A 17,841-nucleotide genomic window follows, 5' to 3' on the forward strand; every position below is an offset into this window, starting at 1 on the left:
TGCAGCTCTGAGGGCAGCAGGATTGAATCCACATCCATCCCTCAAGCAGGGAAAATCAACAGGCCCAGGACAAACAGGAGCAACAGAGTCAGGGTAAGTTGTTTTCTGGCCCCTCTCCCAAGAGGCACTGAGGTAAGATGATCCCTACACCACTCCCAAACACATAACCACTCCCATATACACATACATCCAATCACAAGCATCTATCCCCACACTCATACATGTGCCCTTGTCCGCTTAGCTGCGCTATCTCCCCAGGGCCTGATCTCGAATGGAAGGAATGTCTGACTGAGAATCCCACAAAATAAAAAGAAAATATAACACCAAACTACTTTGGTGGACTAAAATTTTTTTATCAAATATGCTGTGAACAGATAATTGCAGGTTTTAAATTTAGGGAGACCTGAATGATTTGCATTCTCTTCCAGCAGCCAAGTGGTTACATCATGATATGCTTGCTTTTTTTTTTTTTTTTTACCAAACATCCAACCCCTTTTCTCCCTCTCATTTATAGAAGCCAGCAAACTATTTACAGAATGCAGACTGCTCTGTAGGGTATTCTGTCTTGTTACTGTAACAATACACAATGGCAGACAAGGGTGGAATAAACAAAGAAGTCTTAAAAATTCTGGAAGTGGCTCAGGGAAAATCACAGGACGAGCTGCTTTTTACTTACAAAGGAGTGCTATTCCCTTCTAGTACTTGCAGTAATGAGACATTTGAGGCTATGGAATCGTTTGAGGCCAGAGAGGATGATGTGATGTTGACGGCTTACCCTAAATGTGGTAAGTAACTTTTTTTATGATATGATTAAATACAGACTCAAACAGACATTGATCTTGTGAATATAGGGGGAGTAGTAAAATGTCATTTGTGGAATTGCACAGCAAATCCTACTTTATTTTATATAAAAGTGATATGTTTTACCAGGGCCAGTGCAAGGATTTATGCCGCCCTAGGCAAAGATCCATTTTGCTGTCCCCTCATGTCACACACTCACTGACACACATACACTCACTCACTGACAGACACACAGAAACTCACTGACAGACAGATACATACACTCACTCACTGACAGACAGACACACACAGACACTCACATACACTCACTCATTGATAGACACACACACAGGCAGACACTCACTGACAGACACACACTGACAGTCAAACACTCACTGACACACACACACAGGCAGACACTCACTGACAGACAGACACACATACACCTCCCTGGAGTCCAGCGTGGGGCAGCTCCTCACTCTTCCTGCCCGCTGTTTAGTATGCTGGGGCTGGAATGATGTAATATTCCGGCTCCCGGCATCACAGAGGGCACGCGAAGGAGGAGTGAGAGGCTGCAAGAACAGCCTCCCTCGCCGCCTGCCTTCTCTATCCCCCTCTCCTCCGGTCACTTGCATTTATTGGCAAAGCAGGCACCTGCCATGAAGGTAAGCAGGTGCCTGCTCTGCCTAACCTAGCACTGCTTCAGGGGCGCCCTGATGGCCACCTCCTAGCCCCCCTGTAACAGGGCTCCTCTCGGTGCACTTACCTTCGGGCGCCTTGAGGATCGGCCTGGCGAGAGCCGCTCGCCCAGCGCTGCCGCCCCAGACAGGGGCAGACAGCCCACCAGGAAACATCCCGGTGGGCGCCCCCAGTAGGCTGGCAACCTTGGAGAATGCCTAGTTCACCTAACGGTTGTGCCGGACCTGGGTTTTACACAGGTAAACCTCCCAACACTTTTAGCAGATAATGAAGGATCCTTGCATTTTAGGGATGTGATCAGGGTGGGGCTGTTCTGATAAATTCTATGTGACTTACTAATAATTTATGCAAGAAAAACATAATTTAGAACAAGACAGTGTCTTATTTACACAGACTGATTTTGAAACATTTATGGTAGTTTATAGACACATTACTGTATTATGCAGAGCTCTGTTATATACTCAGACACCAACAATATTTAGCTCCTACAAATGAAACTTACAATAAAGGTATTGCAGACTCACACTCCCAACATACATAGATAAACTTCTTGGGAACTGCAACCACAGCTGGGATATGTGTGGTGTACCCAAATAATAGGCAGTCGGCTGCACCAATTTAATACTATACCACTGAAAATGCCATCCAGTCTGTTGTTCAAGTGCTATTGAACAATTCCCTTATGTCTCACCATCAGTTTTGCATCACCCTTCCTGTAGGTGGAACAGGTAGGGGCACCTAGACATGGTCGTGTGTTGCACTGGTTTTCACCTGGCATTATAAGGGTTAAAATGACTTGGCTCAGCTGATTTAGTGATACGAGGCATGTGCAGAGATTTAATTCTGCTTGAGTTGCAATTGGTAAAGGAAGGTTTTTTAGAAGTATTATTCGCTTAAGTGAGAATTTCTGGGAATTCTAAGGGACTCTCCACGTTTCTCTTTTTTTTTTGTTGTATTTATTAGAGTTTTACAGCTCAAAAATACAACTGAATCACAGTATATAAAGGAAAATAACACAATATGTTAACAGGTGTGTCAGGTATTCACTGTGGCATTGTCGATATGCGGTCTGGAAATCACAGTATGGTAACACATATCATCCTATTCGTATATGGGGAGCAAAAGTCTAGAACTCTTTAGATTCATCATATTATCAGTTACCGTAAATGAACGATAAAAGAACCTGACACGTTATATAGTCATCTACTGGTGGTCTAAAGAGATGTAAACATTGTTAAACATGTTAACAATGCAGTAAACATAGCATATTTTAGTGTGTGCTTATGGGGTGGCGTGTTTGGGGTATTTTGCATTTGGTCATCTCACAAGGTGGTGTCTGGGAGGAGGAGGCAAGTAGCATTTAGGTGCTAGTATTGAGTGGGATCAATATATATGTTTTTGCGTGTTCATGGAGGTATCAGTTTGGATTCTCTTTTGGCTTTGCTGGTGTTAGTCCACTCTTGCCTGTCTGCTTTTCCCTTGTTTCTCCGCTTCTGTTCTGAATAGTGTCTCTGGTGGGCAGGTTTAGTTGCTGGAGGAACGTAACTCGATCATCCACCGAGGTTAAGGTGAGTGTCCGGCCCCCCTTCTGAACCTGCAGTGAGCCGTCAGTTCCCCATCGTTGCCTCTCGGAGATGTTTAGCTATTGTTGCAAGTTGTCTCCGCATCATCAGGGCTGCTAAAGGGATGTCCCCATATATAGTCACTGTATGTCTCGCAAATTGTGTATTGTTTAGTTCCCTGGAGCGTGACAGAATCACAGTTCTCACTGCCATGTCCCTAATCACGACTATTATGTCCCTGGGTGAGTCATCTGAGGCAGTCGAGGCTTTCTGAATTTGGAATGCCGAAAGTAGTGTACTTGGGTCTGCCTTTGATGCCTATGGTGGCTAATAGTCTCTGTACATATGGCAGAATGTCATCCCCGCTGACGTGTTCTGGGATACCTTGAAGGCTGACATTCCGCTTCCTGTACCTTGTTTTCAGCGTCATGACGGTCCAGTGTAGTCTGTGGACCTGTTGTGAGAGGTCTTGTATTTGATCTTGGGTGATTTGTAGGGTGTGATCCCTGGCACCTTCTCTGGCTTCCAACTCAGTGATATGTGTCTGGATGACCCCCATCTCCTTCTGAGTTTCCAATCTTCCCTCATTTCTTGCAGGAGGACCCTGATGCCCCTCTTTGTTGCCGGGGACGAGTCTTCCTCTGACTGAGTCCCGATTGAGGGCCCCTGCTGGTGGTGAGGTGTGGCTCTCCCTGTCATCTTGTGAGTCCTCCGAGGCCTCTTCTTCGCTGCATGCCTCCGGCGCCATCTTGGTTCGAGTCTGCGTTATAGGCCTCTCGAACAAGAGCCTGATGTTGGCTTGTTTGGTTGTCTCTGGCAGGTGGATGTTTTTATGCTTTCGCCCCATTACATTCTCTGGAGTGGCAGCGTGCTTTTGGCTGCTGGTGAGTCGGATTACCTTCTTTTAGGCTGCATTTGTTCTTGCTTAGGTACAGAGCTCCACATTCACACGGCTGGTCCGTTGTCTGGTCAGTTAGCTGGTCCGGGACCCTTTACACATTTTAAGCATCAGTAATGTGTCAGGAGCATTATATCTGAAGTTGGCACTTTTAAAATTACTTTCAAAAGCACCTCCCCGATGGACAGTCACAATTCTCTTACTTCCAAGCAGGGGCGTACCTAGAGCATTTGGCACCCGGGGCGGACCCTGAGTGTGGCACCCCCCCCCCCCCCCCATAATAAAAATGTAAGAAAACACCCACAATTTTTTGCTTTCCTATGGACTGTTTGAATGTGCGCGCAGCTCTTGCCGCATTCGGCTCCACTCGGGAGCTGACGTCGGCAGGGGAGAAGAGGTCACCCCTTAAAACCCATTCAGTCACTTACCTTTCGCCAACGTCGGGCTCCCTCGGCGCTGGTGACCTCTCCTCCCCCTGCCGACGTTAGATCCGAATGCGCATGCGCGGCAAGAGCCGCATGTGCATTCAAACTGCCCATAGGAAAGCGTTACGCAATGCTTTCCTATGGACGTCCAGCGTCTTCTCACGGTGAGTTTTACAGTGAGAATTGCGGAAGCGCCTCTAGCGGCTGTCAGTGAGACAGCCACTAGAGGCTGGATTAACCCTCAGTGAAACATATGTTTTCAGCTGCAGGGTTAAAACTAAAGGGACCTGGCACCCATACCACTTTATTGAGCGGATCCTTAGAAATAGCATAGGAAAGGGATTTGAGTTCAAAAGATGTAGCGGCTAGGGCAGAGGTTTTGTAGAAGGGGGCCAGGGCAGAGGTTTTGTATAAATGCGCCATTTTTGTAGAAGGGGGAAGACCAGTGCTTTTGTAGAAAGGGGCTGGTGAGAAACTTCTAGAAAACTCCTCCCCTGCCCCTTTCTACAAAGCCCCTGGTCTCGCCCCTTCTAGAAAACCCCTGCCCTTCGCCCTTCATATAAAAACCCTGCACACTGATCACATAAATTTCATACACTCCCTACACATAAAAAACCCTGCACATCCCCCTTAATTAAAAAAAAAAAAGCTGCACACCCCCTTAAAAAAACAAAAACCTGCACAACCCCCCTTAATTAAAAAAATCATGCAAACCCTTAATAAAAACCCTGCACACCCCCTTAATAAAAAACAAAAACTTTCACAACCCCCCTAACAAAAAAACATGCACCCCCCCTTAATAAAAACCCTGCACACCCCCTTAATAAAAAACAAAAATCTGCAGTGCACATCCTCCCTTAATAAATAAAATACTGCAACCCCCTTAATAAAAAAACAACCTGCACCCTCCCTTTAATTAAACATACCCCCTCTAAATAAACTCCCCCCGTGCTGCACCCCCTTTAATTAATCCACATTCCCTTTAATTAATCCACCCCCTCTTTAATTAATCCACCCCCTCTTTAATTAATCCACAACCCCTCTAATTAATCCACAACCCCTCTAATTAATCCACCCCCTCTAATTAATCCACCCCTCTAATTAATCCACCCCCTCTAATTAATACACCCCCCTCTAATTAATACACCCCCCTTTAATTAATACACCCCCTCTAATTAATACACCCCCCTCTAAATAATAAACCCCCTCTAATTAATCCACCCCCTCTAATTAATAGACCCCTCTAATTAATACACCCCCCTTTAATTAATACACCCCTCTAATTAATACACCCCTCTAATTAATACACCCCCCTTTAATTAATACACCCCTCTAATTAATCCACCCCCCTCTAATTAATACACCCCCTCTAATTAATACACCCCCTTTAATTAATACACCCCTCTAATTAATCCACCCCCCTCTAATTAATACACCCCCTCTAATTAATACACCCTCCTCTAATTAATCCACCCCCCTTTAATTAATACACCCCTCTAATTAATACACCCCCTCTAATAATACACCCCTCTAATTAATCCACCCCCTCTAATTAATAAACCCCCCTCTAATTAATAAATCCCCCTCTAATTAATACACCACCCTCTAATTAATACACCCCCCTTTAATTAATACACCCCCTCTAATTAATACACCCCCTCTAATTAATACACCCCCCTCTAAATAATAAACCCCCTCTAATTAATCCACCCCCTTTAATTAATACACCCCTCTAATTAATACACCCCCTCTAATAATACACCCCTCTAATTAATCCACCCCCCTCTAATTAATAAACCCCCCTCTAATTAATAAACCCCCCTCTAATTAATACACCCCCCTCTAATTAATACACCCCCTCTAATTAATACACCCCCCTCTAAATAATACACCCTCCTCTAATTAATCCACCCCCCTTTAATTAATACACCCCTCTAATTAATACACCCCCTCTAATAATACACCCCTCTAATTAATCCACCCCCCTCTAATTAATAAACCCCCCTCTAATTAATACACCCCCCTCTAATTAATACACCCCCTCTAATTAATACACCCCCCTCTAATTAATACACCCCCTCTAATTAATCCACCCCCCTCTAAATAATAAACCCCCCTCTAATTAATCCACCCCCCTATAATTAATACACCCCCCTCTAATTAATCCACCCCCTCTAATTAATACACCCCCCCTTTAATTAATCCACCCCCTTTAATTAATACACCCCTCTAATTAATCCACCCCCTCTAATTAATACACCCCCCTCTAATTAATACACCCCCCCTTTAATTAATCCACCCCCCTTTAATTAATACACCCCTCTAATTAATCCACTCCCCTCTAATTAATCCACCCCCCCTTTAATTCATCCACCCCCCCTTTAATTAATACACCCCTCTAATTAATCCACCCCCTCTAATTAATCCACCCCCCTCTAATTAATACACCCCCCTTTAATTAATCCACCCCCCCTTTAATCCACTCCCCTCTAATTAATACACCCCCCTCTAATTAATCCACCCCCCCTTTAATTCATCCACCCCCCCTTTAATTAATACACCCCTCTAATTAATCCACCCCCTCTAATTAATACACCCCCCCTCTAATTAATACACCCCCCCTTTAATTAATTCAGCCCCAGACATAAAATAACTACTTTATACTTAAATTTTGATGATGCCTTGCTTGCCCGCCGAGTCCGACCACTGGGTGCCTTACCGCCCGGAAATGGATCCTTCCGCTGAAGATCCGTGAAGGCGGACTGACGGCGCTGCGCACGTCATCACGTTGCGCGACGCCGCGGCCCGCAACGCTCCTCCCCCTCCTCCTCATAAAGAAGGAAGTCCCGCCGGTGTTTGGCCGCAAAGGTGATGCGGCTGTGCGCAGCGTAATGATGGGGGGTGACACATGACACTGGAAGTCATGGCACCCCCCTAGTCAGTGGCCCCCCCCCCACCCCCCCCTTAGTACGTCACTGCTTCCAAGTAGCTAGCAAAAGTGGCAAACGTACTCTACTAGAGTGTGCCTGCTTTTTTCACCCAAAGTAAGTGTGCCACTCACCAGCGTGCCCCCAGAGCCTACTGAATCCAAAAAACTGAGCAACCAACAAAAGAGGGTTGCCAACTCTGGCAAACACCTGTGGAGACATGATCTACAGGGTCAGTGTAGGACCCGCTTAGGGGGGTCTGCCTTGACGTTGGGATACATAGGGATTAAGGAGAGAGCACAGGTAACCTTTTTTTTTCCTTTGGTTTTTAACTATATATTGGGGCTGATGTGTACTGTGGTCATTGCTGCCGCCCAGGAGTGAAGGGAGTGAGCGCAGGACTTGTCTTTTTGTATTTGTATTCACTTTTTGTATCACACAGCTTTGTTACAATTCAGCCGCCCATCCCATGTGTTACCTATTAAGGGAGAGTGCAGGTAACATTTTTTTTCTTTGGTTTTGAATAAACATACTTGTAGATTAATATATTTCCCTTTGCTATTTGTACTACATTGAGACTGGTCACAATAGGGACTAATGATGCAATACTATAATTTATATTCCTTACTTCAGTAGTGTTATGTATTGAATGTTGGGATTATTATGTCAAACTTTAACATTGCATAGTTACATAGCTGAATAGAGACGTGCGTCCATCACGTTAAGCCTTTCTAACATTGTTTTTTTTGCTGTTGATCCAAAAGACAAAGGCAAAAAACGTTTGTAGAATTTCCAATTTTGCAACAAACTAGGAAAAAAATAATTTCATGACCCCATAATGGCAATCAGATATCTCCTTGGATCTGAAGCTATAAACCTACTAATTAAAATGTATATCCATTAAAATTATATTTTCAAGAATGTATCCAATTGCTATTTAAGCATCTGTATAGACTTTGATAAAATCACATCTTCAGGCAGCCAATTCCATATCACATCTGTATTATTCTCACTGTAAAAAAACCAAAACCTAAATCTCCCTTTTTCAAAGCTAAACCTGCGACCTTGTGTCCTATGTATAACTCCTGTTTATGAATAGCTTTCCAGACAATGTGTATTGGCCCTAAATATATTTGTATAGTGCTATCATATCCTCTCTGAGGCACTGTTTTTTCTAAAAAGATTCAAATTTGTTAACCTGACTTCATAAATAAAATGCTCTATTCCTTTTATTATTTGTGTAGCCCGCCTCTGTGCTTTTTCTAGTGCCATAATAACCTTCTTTAGAACAGGTGCCCACAATTGCACAGCATATTCAAGGTGTGGTCTTACAAGTAATTTATAAGGAGGCAAAATTATATTTTCATCCCGAGAATTAATGCCCCTGTTTATACATGACCATACCTTACCGACCATAGCAACTGCCAATTGACATTGCACACTGTTTCCTAGTTTGTTGTCTAAAACAATTTCCAAATTCTCGTGAGATTTTTATCCCTAATTCACTACCATTTATGGTGTAAGTTGCTTGTACATTCTTTACCAAGAAGTGCATAGCTCTACATTACATTTAATCTGCTATTTGAGTGCCTAACCTTCTAATCTATCTAAATCCCTCTGCATCAAATCAATATCCTGCTCATATGGTATTACTTTACAGAGTTTTGTGTCATCTGCAAACACTGAAAATATGGCTTTCAATGCCTACATAAAGATTAATTATAAATATGTTAAATAGAAGCGGCCCCAGAACAGAACCCTAAAGCGGCCCAGCTTGAAAATGTACTGTTAATGATAACTCTCTATCTTTAAGACAATGTTTTACCCCCAAAAATAATTTTCATCTAAACCAATTTCTATTAGTTTGATCACTAACCTACAGGGAGTGCAGAATTATTAGGCAAGTTGTATTTTTGAGGATTCATTTTATTATTGAACAACAACCATGTTCTCAATGAACCCAAAAAACTCATTAATATCAAAGCTGAATATTTTTGGAAGTAGTTTTTAGTTTGTTTTTAGTTATAGCTATTTTAGGGGGATATCTGTGTGTGCAGGTGACTATTACTGTGCATAATTATTAGGCAACTTAACAAAAAACAAATATATACCCATTTCAATTATTTATTTTTACCAGTGAAACCAATATAACATCTCAACATTCACAAATATACATTTCTGACATTCAAAAACATAACAAAAACAAATCAGTGACCAATATAGCCACCTTTCTTTGCAAGGACACTCAAAAGCCTGCCATCCATGGATTCTGTCAGTGTTTTGATCTGTTCACCATCAACATTGCGTGCAGCAGCAACCACAGCCTCCCAGACACTGTTCAGAGAGGTGTACTGTTCTCCCTCCTTGTAAATCTCACATTTGATGATGGACCACAGGTTCTCAATGGGGTTCAGATCAGGTGAACAAGGAGGCCATGTCATTAGATTTTCTTCTTTTATACCCTTTCTTGCCAGCCACGCTGTGGAGTACTTGGACGCGTGTGATGGAGCATTGTCCTGCATGAAAATCATGTTTTTCTTGAAGGATGCAGACTTCTTCCTGTACCACTGCTTGAAGAAGGTGTCTTCCAGAAACTGGCAGTAGGACTGGGAGTTGAGCTTGACTCCATCCTCAACCCGAAAAGGCCCCACAAGCTCATCTTTGATGATACCAGCCCGAACCAGTACTCCACCTCCACCTTGCTGGCGTCTGAGTCGGACTGGAGCTCTCTGCCCTTTACCAATCCATCCATCTGGCCCACCAAGACTCACTCTCATTTCATCAGTCCATAAAACCTTAGAAAAATCAGTCTTGAGATATTTCTTGGCCCAGTCTTGACGTTTCAGCTTGTGTGTCTTGTTCAGTGGTGGTCGTCTTTCAGCCTTTCTTACCTTGGTCATGTCTCTGAGTATTGCACACCTTGTGCTTTTGGGCACTCCAGTGATGTTGCAGCTCTGAAATATGGCCAAACTGGTGGCAAGTGGCATCTTGGCAGCTGCACGCTTGACTTTTCTCAGTTCATGGGCAGTTATTTTGCGCCTTGGTTTCTCCACACGCTTCTTGCGACCCTGTTGACTATTTTGAATGAAACGCTTGATTGTTCGATGATTACGCTTCAGAAGCTTTGCAATTTTAAGAGTGCTGCATCCCTCTGCAAGATATCTCACTATTTTTTACTTTTCTGAGCCTGTCAAGTCCTTCTTTTGACCCATTTTGCCAAAGGAAAGGAAGTTGCCTAATAATTATGCACACCTGATATAGGGTGTTGATGTCATTAGACCACACCCCTTCTCATTACAGAGATGCACATCACCTAATATGCTTAATTGGTAGTAGGCTTTCGAGCCTATACAGCTTGGAGTAAGACAACATGCATAAAGAGGATGATGTAGTCAAAATACTCATTTGCCTAATAATTCTGCACTCCCTGTATTGTGAGGAACTGTATCAAATGCCTTGGCAAAATCCAAGCAGATCACATCCACTGCAACACCGTGATCTATACTTCTACTTACTTCTTCGTAGAATGCAATTAAGTTTGTTTAATATGAACTGCGCTTCATAAAACCCTGCTGATTATTGCTAATAATGTTCTTCCCAATGAAATCCTGAATATTATTCTTTAATAACCATTCAAATACTTTCGCAGCCACAGAATTCAATCTTAGCTCTATTATTTCCAGACAAAGATTTTGAACCCTTTTTGAATATAGGAACCACTTCTGCTTTCCGCCAATCGACATGGACATTTCCTGGAAGAAAAGAATCTTGATAAATTAAAAACAGAGGTTCACTTATTTCCACACTCTGCTCCTTAAGTACTCGTGGGTAGATACCATCATGCCCCAGAGCTTTATTTACATTAGCTTACTTTAGTTGCTGCAGCCAGGGGCGTACCTAGAGCATTTTGCACCCGGGGCGGGTCCTATTTTTGGCACCCCCCCCCCCCTCAACTTTAAATGTAAAAAACAACCAACATTGTTTTAATGTATTTAGCACTGAGCAGTGTTTGTGTGTGAATGTATGCATGTTTTTGTATGGAGTATGAGTGAGTGAATGTAGGGGTGTGTGTGTTTGTATGTAGTGTTGGTGTTTGAATGCAAGCATGCATTTGTGTGTTGTGTGGTATTTGAATGCAGTGATGTGGTTATATATAATGGTATGGTTTGTATGTAGTGTTGACGTTGAAATGCATGAGTGTATTTGTGTGTAGTGTTGGCGAGATTTTGAGATGTCTGCACATATACACATACACGGACATCCACACATGCAGATACACATACACACACGCAGAAACACTGTGCTCTGCATGCTGGCATCTGACAACACATTTGCATATAATTCACATTAGCCACCCAGATTTCTTGTTGTGGGCTGGCTGACACCTCTTAACTTCGATCTTTGTTTAGCAGATAACTTCCCTATTTGCTATCCTTATGTGAGCTTGCCATATTTAACCCCTTAAGGACACATGACATGTGTGACATGTCATGATTCCCTTTTAATCCAGAAGTTTGGTCCTTAAGGAGTTAAGGACACCAAATAAGGGAACTACCTGCTAAACCGCACCCTCATTTGGTATCTTTAAATATGGAAATCTTGCATACGGGCACCAATTCAGGGAATTATCTACTAAACAGCTAAAGGATCAAAATTAAAAACTCCCTTTTCTTATTTTCAGTTGTTTAGTAGATAAATCCCTTATTTGTTATCCTTATATTAGATTGCAATATTTAAGGACACCAAATAAGGGAGCTATCTACTAAACACATACACAGAGATACACACAATCACAGATATACACAAACACAATCACAGACCCACACACATACAATCACAGACACACAATCATTACATACATACACACATTTAATAAATAAGAGGTCCACCCAGCCTCCCTACCTTGCTCTAGAAGGGCTGGAGTGGATCCTCAGTCCCTGGTGGTCAGTGGTTGCTGCTGGGATCTCTGTGCTCTTCCTGCACAGGCCCCTCGCACGCCCTGTAATGACGCTGAGGCCGCGATGACACCATATCCTGACTGCCGTCTCACTGCAGGGCGAAGACCGTCAGACACAGTCAGATGCACACAGTCCCACACACAGTCACTCACACACAGTTACAGGCAGACAGTCAAACACACAGTCACAGGCAGACAGTCACACACACGCGCACGCAATCACAGGCAGATAGTCACACATACACACACAGTCACAGACAGTCACACACACACACAATCCCAGGCAGACAGTCACACATACACACAGTCACACACAATCACAGGCAGACAGTCACACACACACACACACCATCACAGGTAGACAATCACACATACATACACACACAGTCACAGACAGTCACACATACACACACAGTCACAGACAGTCACACACACACACCCACAGGCAGACGGTCTTACACACACACACACACACGCAGACAATCACACATACACACACAGTCACAGACAGTCACACACACACCATCACAGGCAGACAGTCTCACACACACACACACAGGCAGACAGTCGCACACAGTCACAGACAGTCACCAAATAAGGGAGCTATCTACTAAACACATACACAGAGATACACATAATCACAGATATACACAAACACAATCATAGGCAGACAGTCACACATACACACAGTCACAGACCGTCACACACACGCAGAGTCACTCAGACAATCACAGGCAGACAGTCACTCACACAGTCACAGACAGTCACATACAGCACACACACAGTCAAAGACAGTCACACACACAGTCACACAATCACACACAGTCACACAGGCAATCACAGGCAGACATTAACACACACACAGGCAATCACACACACACACAAAGACAATCACAATCACAGTTACACACAGCGCACTCTCTCTCACTTACAGTAAGCTTGGGCTGGAGGAGGAGTGGATTCAGTCCCTCCTGTGCTGTAGTTGGGGAAGCAGGGACTCCTTCCTGCTTCCCCTCTGTGTGCAGCAGTAAGAGGCTGCATTTAGCTCCGTCCCCGCATCCGGCTTGGCTCCGCCCGCACGGCCGTTCTAGCTTTGCCCCAACACACCGTGCAGCCAGATCTCCAGCTCCTGCTCCCAGCCCCTGCGTGTGAGCTGTGTCGGCTGCCCGGCGCCCCTGCTGCTATGGCAACCGGTGCAGCCACACAGCTCACAGAATAGCAAGCCTGGCCAGCCCTGGTGGCATCCCCCTGCCTGATGGCACCCGGGGCGGACCCCCCCCGCTTCCCCCTTAGTACGCCACTGCCTGCAGCACATTGTTTTTAGTCATAAAATCTAAATTTTTGGGCAGCAATCATTTGCATATCTCATGCCATAGGACCCCCTTGATGTAGTCTGAGGAAAATAGTTATTTAAAATGTAGGCCTTTTCCTGGCTAACATGCTCTTCTCTGTTTTCAGTGTACACTTTTATTTATTTTATTTTTTTTAATTTATGTACTTCAAATTTTTGGGGGGTTTGCTCTCTTTGGCCATCACTTTCTCATTTTCTAGTTTAGCCACTCCAATAGCCTTTTTGTATGCATTATTGGCTTCCTTACATCTTATATAGGATGCCTCTGATTTGTCCGATTTTAAATACTTTAAATGCCCTTTTCTTATTTTTAATCTCTTGGTTTACTTTCCCTCTAAGCCACATTGGTTTAAATGTGTTTCTTTTATATGTATTACCCACTGGTACATACTGAGAAATGTACATTTCTAATATTTGTTTGAAGATTTATCCTCAGTGTTTTTTTTCACTAAAGAGTTTGTCAGTCAATATGTTGATAAACTACAATAAACTTAAGAATGCAGCGCTTATATAAAAAAATGAAAATGATAATAATAATCACCTTTTGCAATAGCGAAAAATTTAACCTCGTTATCCTATAGGTAATGTATCAGATGGAATAGAAACCTATATATATGGAAGGATATATTAAACGCAAACATAGGGTAGCAGAGTTAATGAGAGATAAATATAAAATCAGGCTGCCAAGTGGGTACTTACATATAGAGTTGAGCGGACACCTGGATGTTCGGGTTCGGCCGAACTTCGAAAAAAAGTCCGGGTTCAGGATCGAACTTGACCCCGAACCCAGACCCGAACTTTTGGGCACAAAAATGCCTCTAAAAAGCCCTGGAAAGTGCTAGAGGGCTGCAAAAGGAAGTCGAATGGGGGAAAGAGTAGGACAAGTGCCCTGCAAACAAATGTGGATAGGGAAATCACTTAAAATAACATAAAATACCTAAAAATTAAAAATACAGCTGAGCCATAAAAAGCACTAGATGGAATCTTTGATTTTAGCTTTGGAAGAACATAAATCAAAATCTAAAGCATGGCTGTCAGGAGGATCAACAGAATTGTCCATCTGAGAGAGGGTTGGAGTGCAGGGTATTCTCTTTCATTGTTCAAACTGAGCTCAACTCCTGATGCATGGAGAAAAGACCTTCACAAGCCTCTGCTATTGTGTACATAGTTTATACTAAGTGACCCATAGGTTGTTTATTTATTTATTTATTTTTTTTAATTGGGGTAGCCCCCAAAATATTGGGACATATAAAAAAATAAACATTTGCGGCCTGCGGTGCATTTCTCGCAGTCCTGATGCATGGAGAAAAGGCCTTCACAAGCCTCTGCTATTGTGTACATAGTTTATACTAAGTGACCCATAGGTTGAGGAGGCGGTGACCGTGGCGGTGTAGGTGGAAGCGGCGGTGGAGGAGGAGGAGGTGGTAGCTAGTGATGTCGCGAACATAAAATTTTGGGTTCACGAACGCGAACTTCCGCAAACGTTCGTGAACGGGCGAACCGCCATAGACTTCAATGGGCAGGCAAATTTTAAAACCCACAGGGACTCTTTCTGGCCACAATAGTGATGGAAAAGTTGTTTCAAGGGGACTAACACCTGGACTGTGGCATGCCGGAGGGGGATCCATGGCAAAACTTCCATGGAAAATTACACAGTTGATGCAGAGTCTGGTTTTAATCCATAAAGGGCATAAATCACCTAACATTTCTAAATCACAATGGATATGGATTGACACCTGACATATGACATATTGACACCTTGACATATGCATTGACACCTGTCCTCAGAGACCCTGATACACACTGACACAGAGCAGAATAGGGACTGTTCCCCCTACATAGGGTCACTTGGCAGATATGGATTGACACCTATCCTAAGGATCCCTGATAAACACTGACACAGAGCACAATAGAGACTGTTCCCCCTACATAGGGTCACTTGGCAGATATGGATTGACACCTGTCCGCAGGGACCCTGAAACACACTGACACAGAGCAGAATAGGGACTGTTCCCCCTACATAGGGTCACTTGGCAGATATGGATTGACACCTATCCTAAGGATCCCTGATACACACTGACACAGAGCAGAATAGGGGCTGTTCCCCCTACATAGGGTCACTTGGCAGATATGGATTGACACCTGTCCTCAGAGACCCTGATACACACTGACACAGAGCAGAATAGGGACTGTTCCCCCTTCATAGGGTCACTTGGCAGATATGGATTGACACCTGTTCTCAAGGACCCTGATACACACTGGGGGGGGACCTACTGTCCTCCCCTCACCCCCACCCCTGCGTGGTGGGTGGGGGCCATAAAAACAATGAGGGGGGGAGACCTACTGTCCTCCCCCCCGGCCCCCACCCCTGCGTGGTGGGTGGGGGCCATAAATCACAATGGGGGAGGGCCTACTGTCCTCCCCCCGCCCCCACCCCTGCGCGGTGGGTGGGGGCCATAAGAATAATGAGGGGGGGACCTATTGTCCTCCCCCCTGCCCCCACCCCTACGCGGTGGGTGGGGACCATAAATCACAATGGGGGGACCTACTGTCCTCCCCACCCCGGCCCCCACCCCTGCGCGGTGGGTGGGGGCCATAAAAATAATGAGGGGGGGACCTACTGTCCCCCCCCAGACCCCACTCCTGAGTGGTGGGTGGGGGCCCTAAATAAAAATCCCCCCCAATCAAAGGTGACTAGGGATCCCCAAGCCCCTAGTCACCCACCCCTCCACCCCAAAAAAGTTACCCCCTACCTACCCCCCTCACCCTAAAAAATAGTGAGGGGGGAATAAAATAACTAACCTGTAAAGAAAAATTCAACTTACCATTTGACGTCTTCTTTTTTCTAAAATCTTCTTTTTTCAGCCCCAAAAAAGGCCAAATAAAAAGCCATAAGAACCACAATTTAAAAAAAATAAAAACGAGCATAAAAAAATTATAATCCATCTTCACCCATGGAGGGCTCCGCGCAGACTGAGCTCTGCAGGGCGGAGGAAGGCTTATAAAGCCTTGCCATGCCCTGCAATTAGGCTAAGAACACTCTGATTGGCTGGTTTAAGCCAATCAGAGTGCTCTTTGTCATTTTACACAGCATGGGAAAATTCCAAAGAACTTTCCCACGTCGTGTAAAATGACACAGAGCACTCTGATTGGTTAGATTCCAAGTCCACCAATCACAGTGCTTTGTGTCATTTTACACAGCGTGGGAAAGTTCTTTGGGATTTTAAACCAGCCAATCAGAGTGTTCTTAGCCTAATTTCAGGGCGTGGCAAGGCTTTATAAGCCTTCCCCCGCCCTGCAGAGCTCAGTCTGTGCGGAGCCCTCCATGGGTGAAGATGGATTATATTTTTTTGCGCTTTTTTTTTTTTTTTTTTTTTTAAATTGCGTCGGTTCTTATGGCTTTTTATTTGGCCTTTTTTGGGGCTGAAAAAAGAAGATTTTAGAAAAAAGAAGACGTCAAATGGTAAGTTGAATTTTTCTTACCTTCAACATCAGGCATATTGGGTCCCGGTCGTCCGACCGCTGCCCAGAGAGTGTCTGGGTCCCGGTCACCGGACTGCTGCCCTCAATGTGAAACTTCGAATGGCTCGTTAAATCTGGTACGAACCCGAACTTTGCAGTTCGGGTTCGCTCAACTCTATTATGGATCCTTTGATCGCTCCATCTGTTACTTGGATAACTGTGGTAATTCTCGAGCTAATACATGCCGACGAGCGCTAGGTGACGGCCACTCCGCTTTTGCACCCTGCTCCCTCTTATGCTGTGCTGGTGCCTCTGTGCGACCAGCGCCTCTTCCTCCAAACTGCACACGTCACTCGCATGACCTTGATTCCATGTGGGGTCTAGGACCTCATCATCCTCCACATCATCTTCCACCCACTCCTCAACCCTGCCCTCTTTGCCGGTCTGCACACTGCAGAAAGCCACAGCAGTTGGCACCTGTGTTTTTCCAGCATGTAAACTCTGCAAAGGACATATGGGAATTGTTTTAGAATTGTATCCAGGCAACAGTTTTCCCTATAAACTGACCTCTAAGTTTGACTTGTGAGGGTATTGCCCCCGAATTACAATATTGTTATATTGGTATTTTTGACGGTTCTATTTGACTGTCAGATATGAAGTGCATGCCGCAAGATTACTATTTAGCACCCAAAAGAATTTGAATTTTTCAAAGTGCACTGTAAGCACAGTATTTGACGATTCTATTTGACTCTCAGATATGAAGTGCACCGCAGGACGCAA

At 44.2% G+C, this 17,841-nt stretch overlaps 1 protein-coding gene across 1 annotated transcript in view; it reads left to right on the top strand.

The window, feature by feature from the left end:
• Positions 1 to 255: 255 nt before the first annotated feature.
• LOC134587315 (sulfotransferase 6B1-like) overlaps positions 256 to 17,841 on the top strand; it is a 32,486-nt gene continuing 14,900 nt past the window's right edge. The window contains exon 1 of the mRNA XM_063443602.1: positions 256 to 785. Within this exon, the coding sequence (XP_063299672.1) occupies positions 587 to 785 (199 nt within the window). The 5' untranslated portion in view covers positions 256 to 586. The remainder of the gene's footprint in view (positions 786 to 17,841) is intronic.

The sequence above is a fragment of the Pelobates fuscus genome, chromosome 2 (genome assembly GCF_036172605.1).
Source record: "Pelobates fuscus isolate aPelFus1 chromosome 2, aPelFus1.pri, whole genome shotgun sequence".
Classification (NCBI taxonomy): domain Eukaryota; kingdom Metazoa; phylum Chordata; class Amphibia; order Anura; family Pelobatidae; genus Pelobates; species Pelobates fuscus.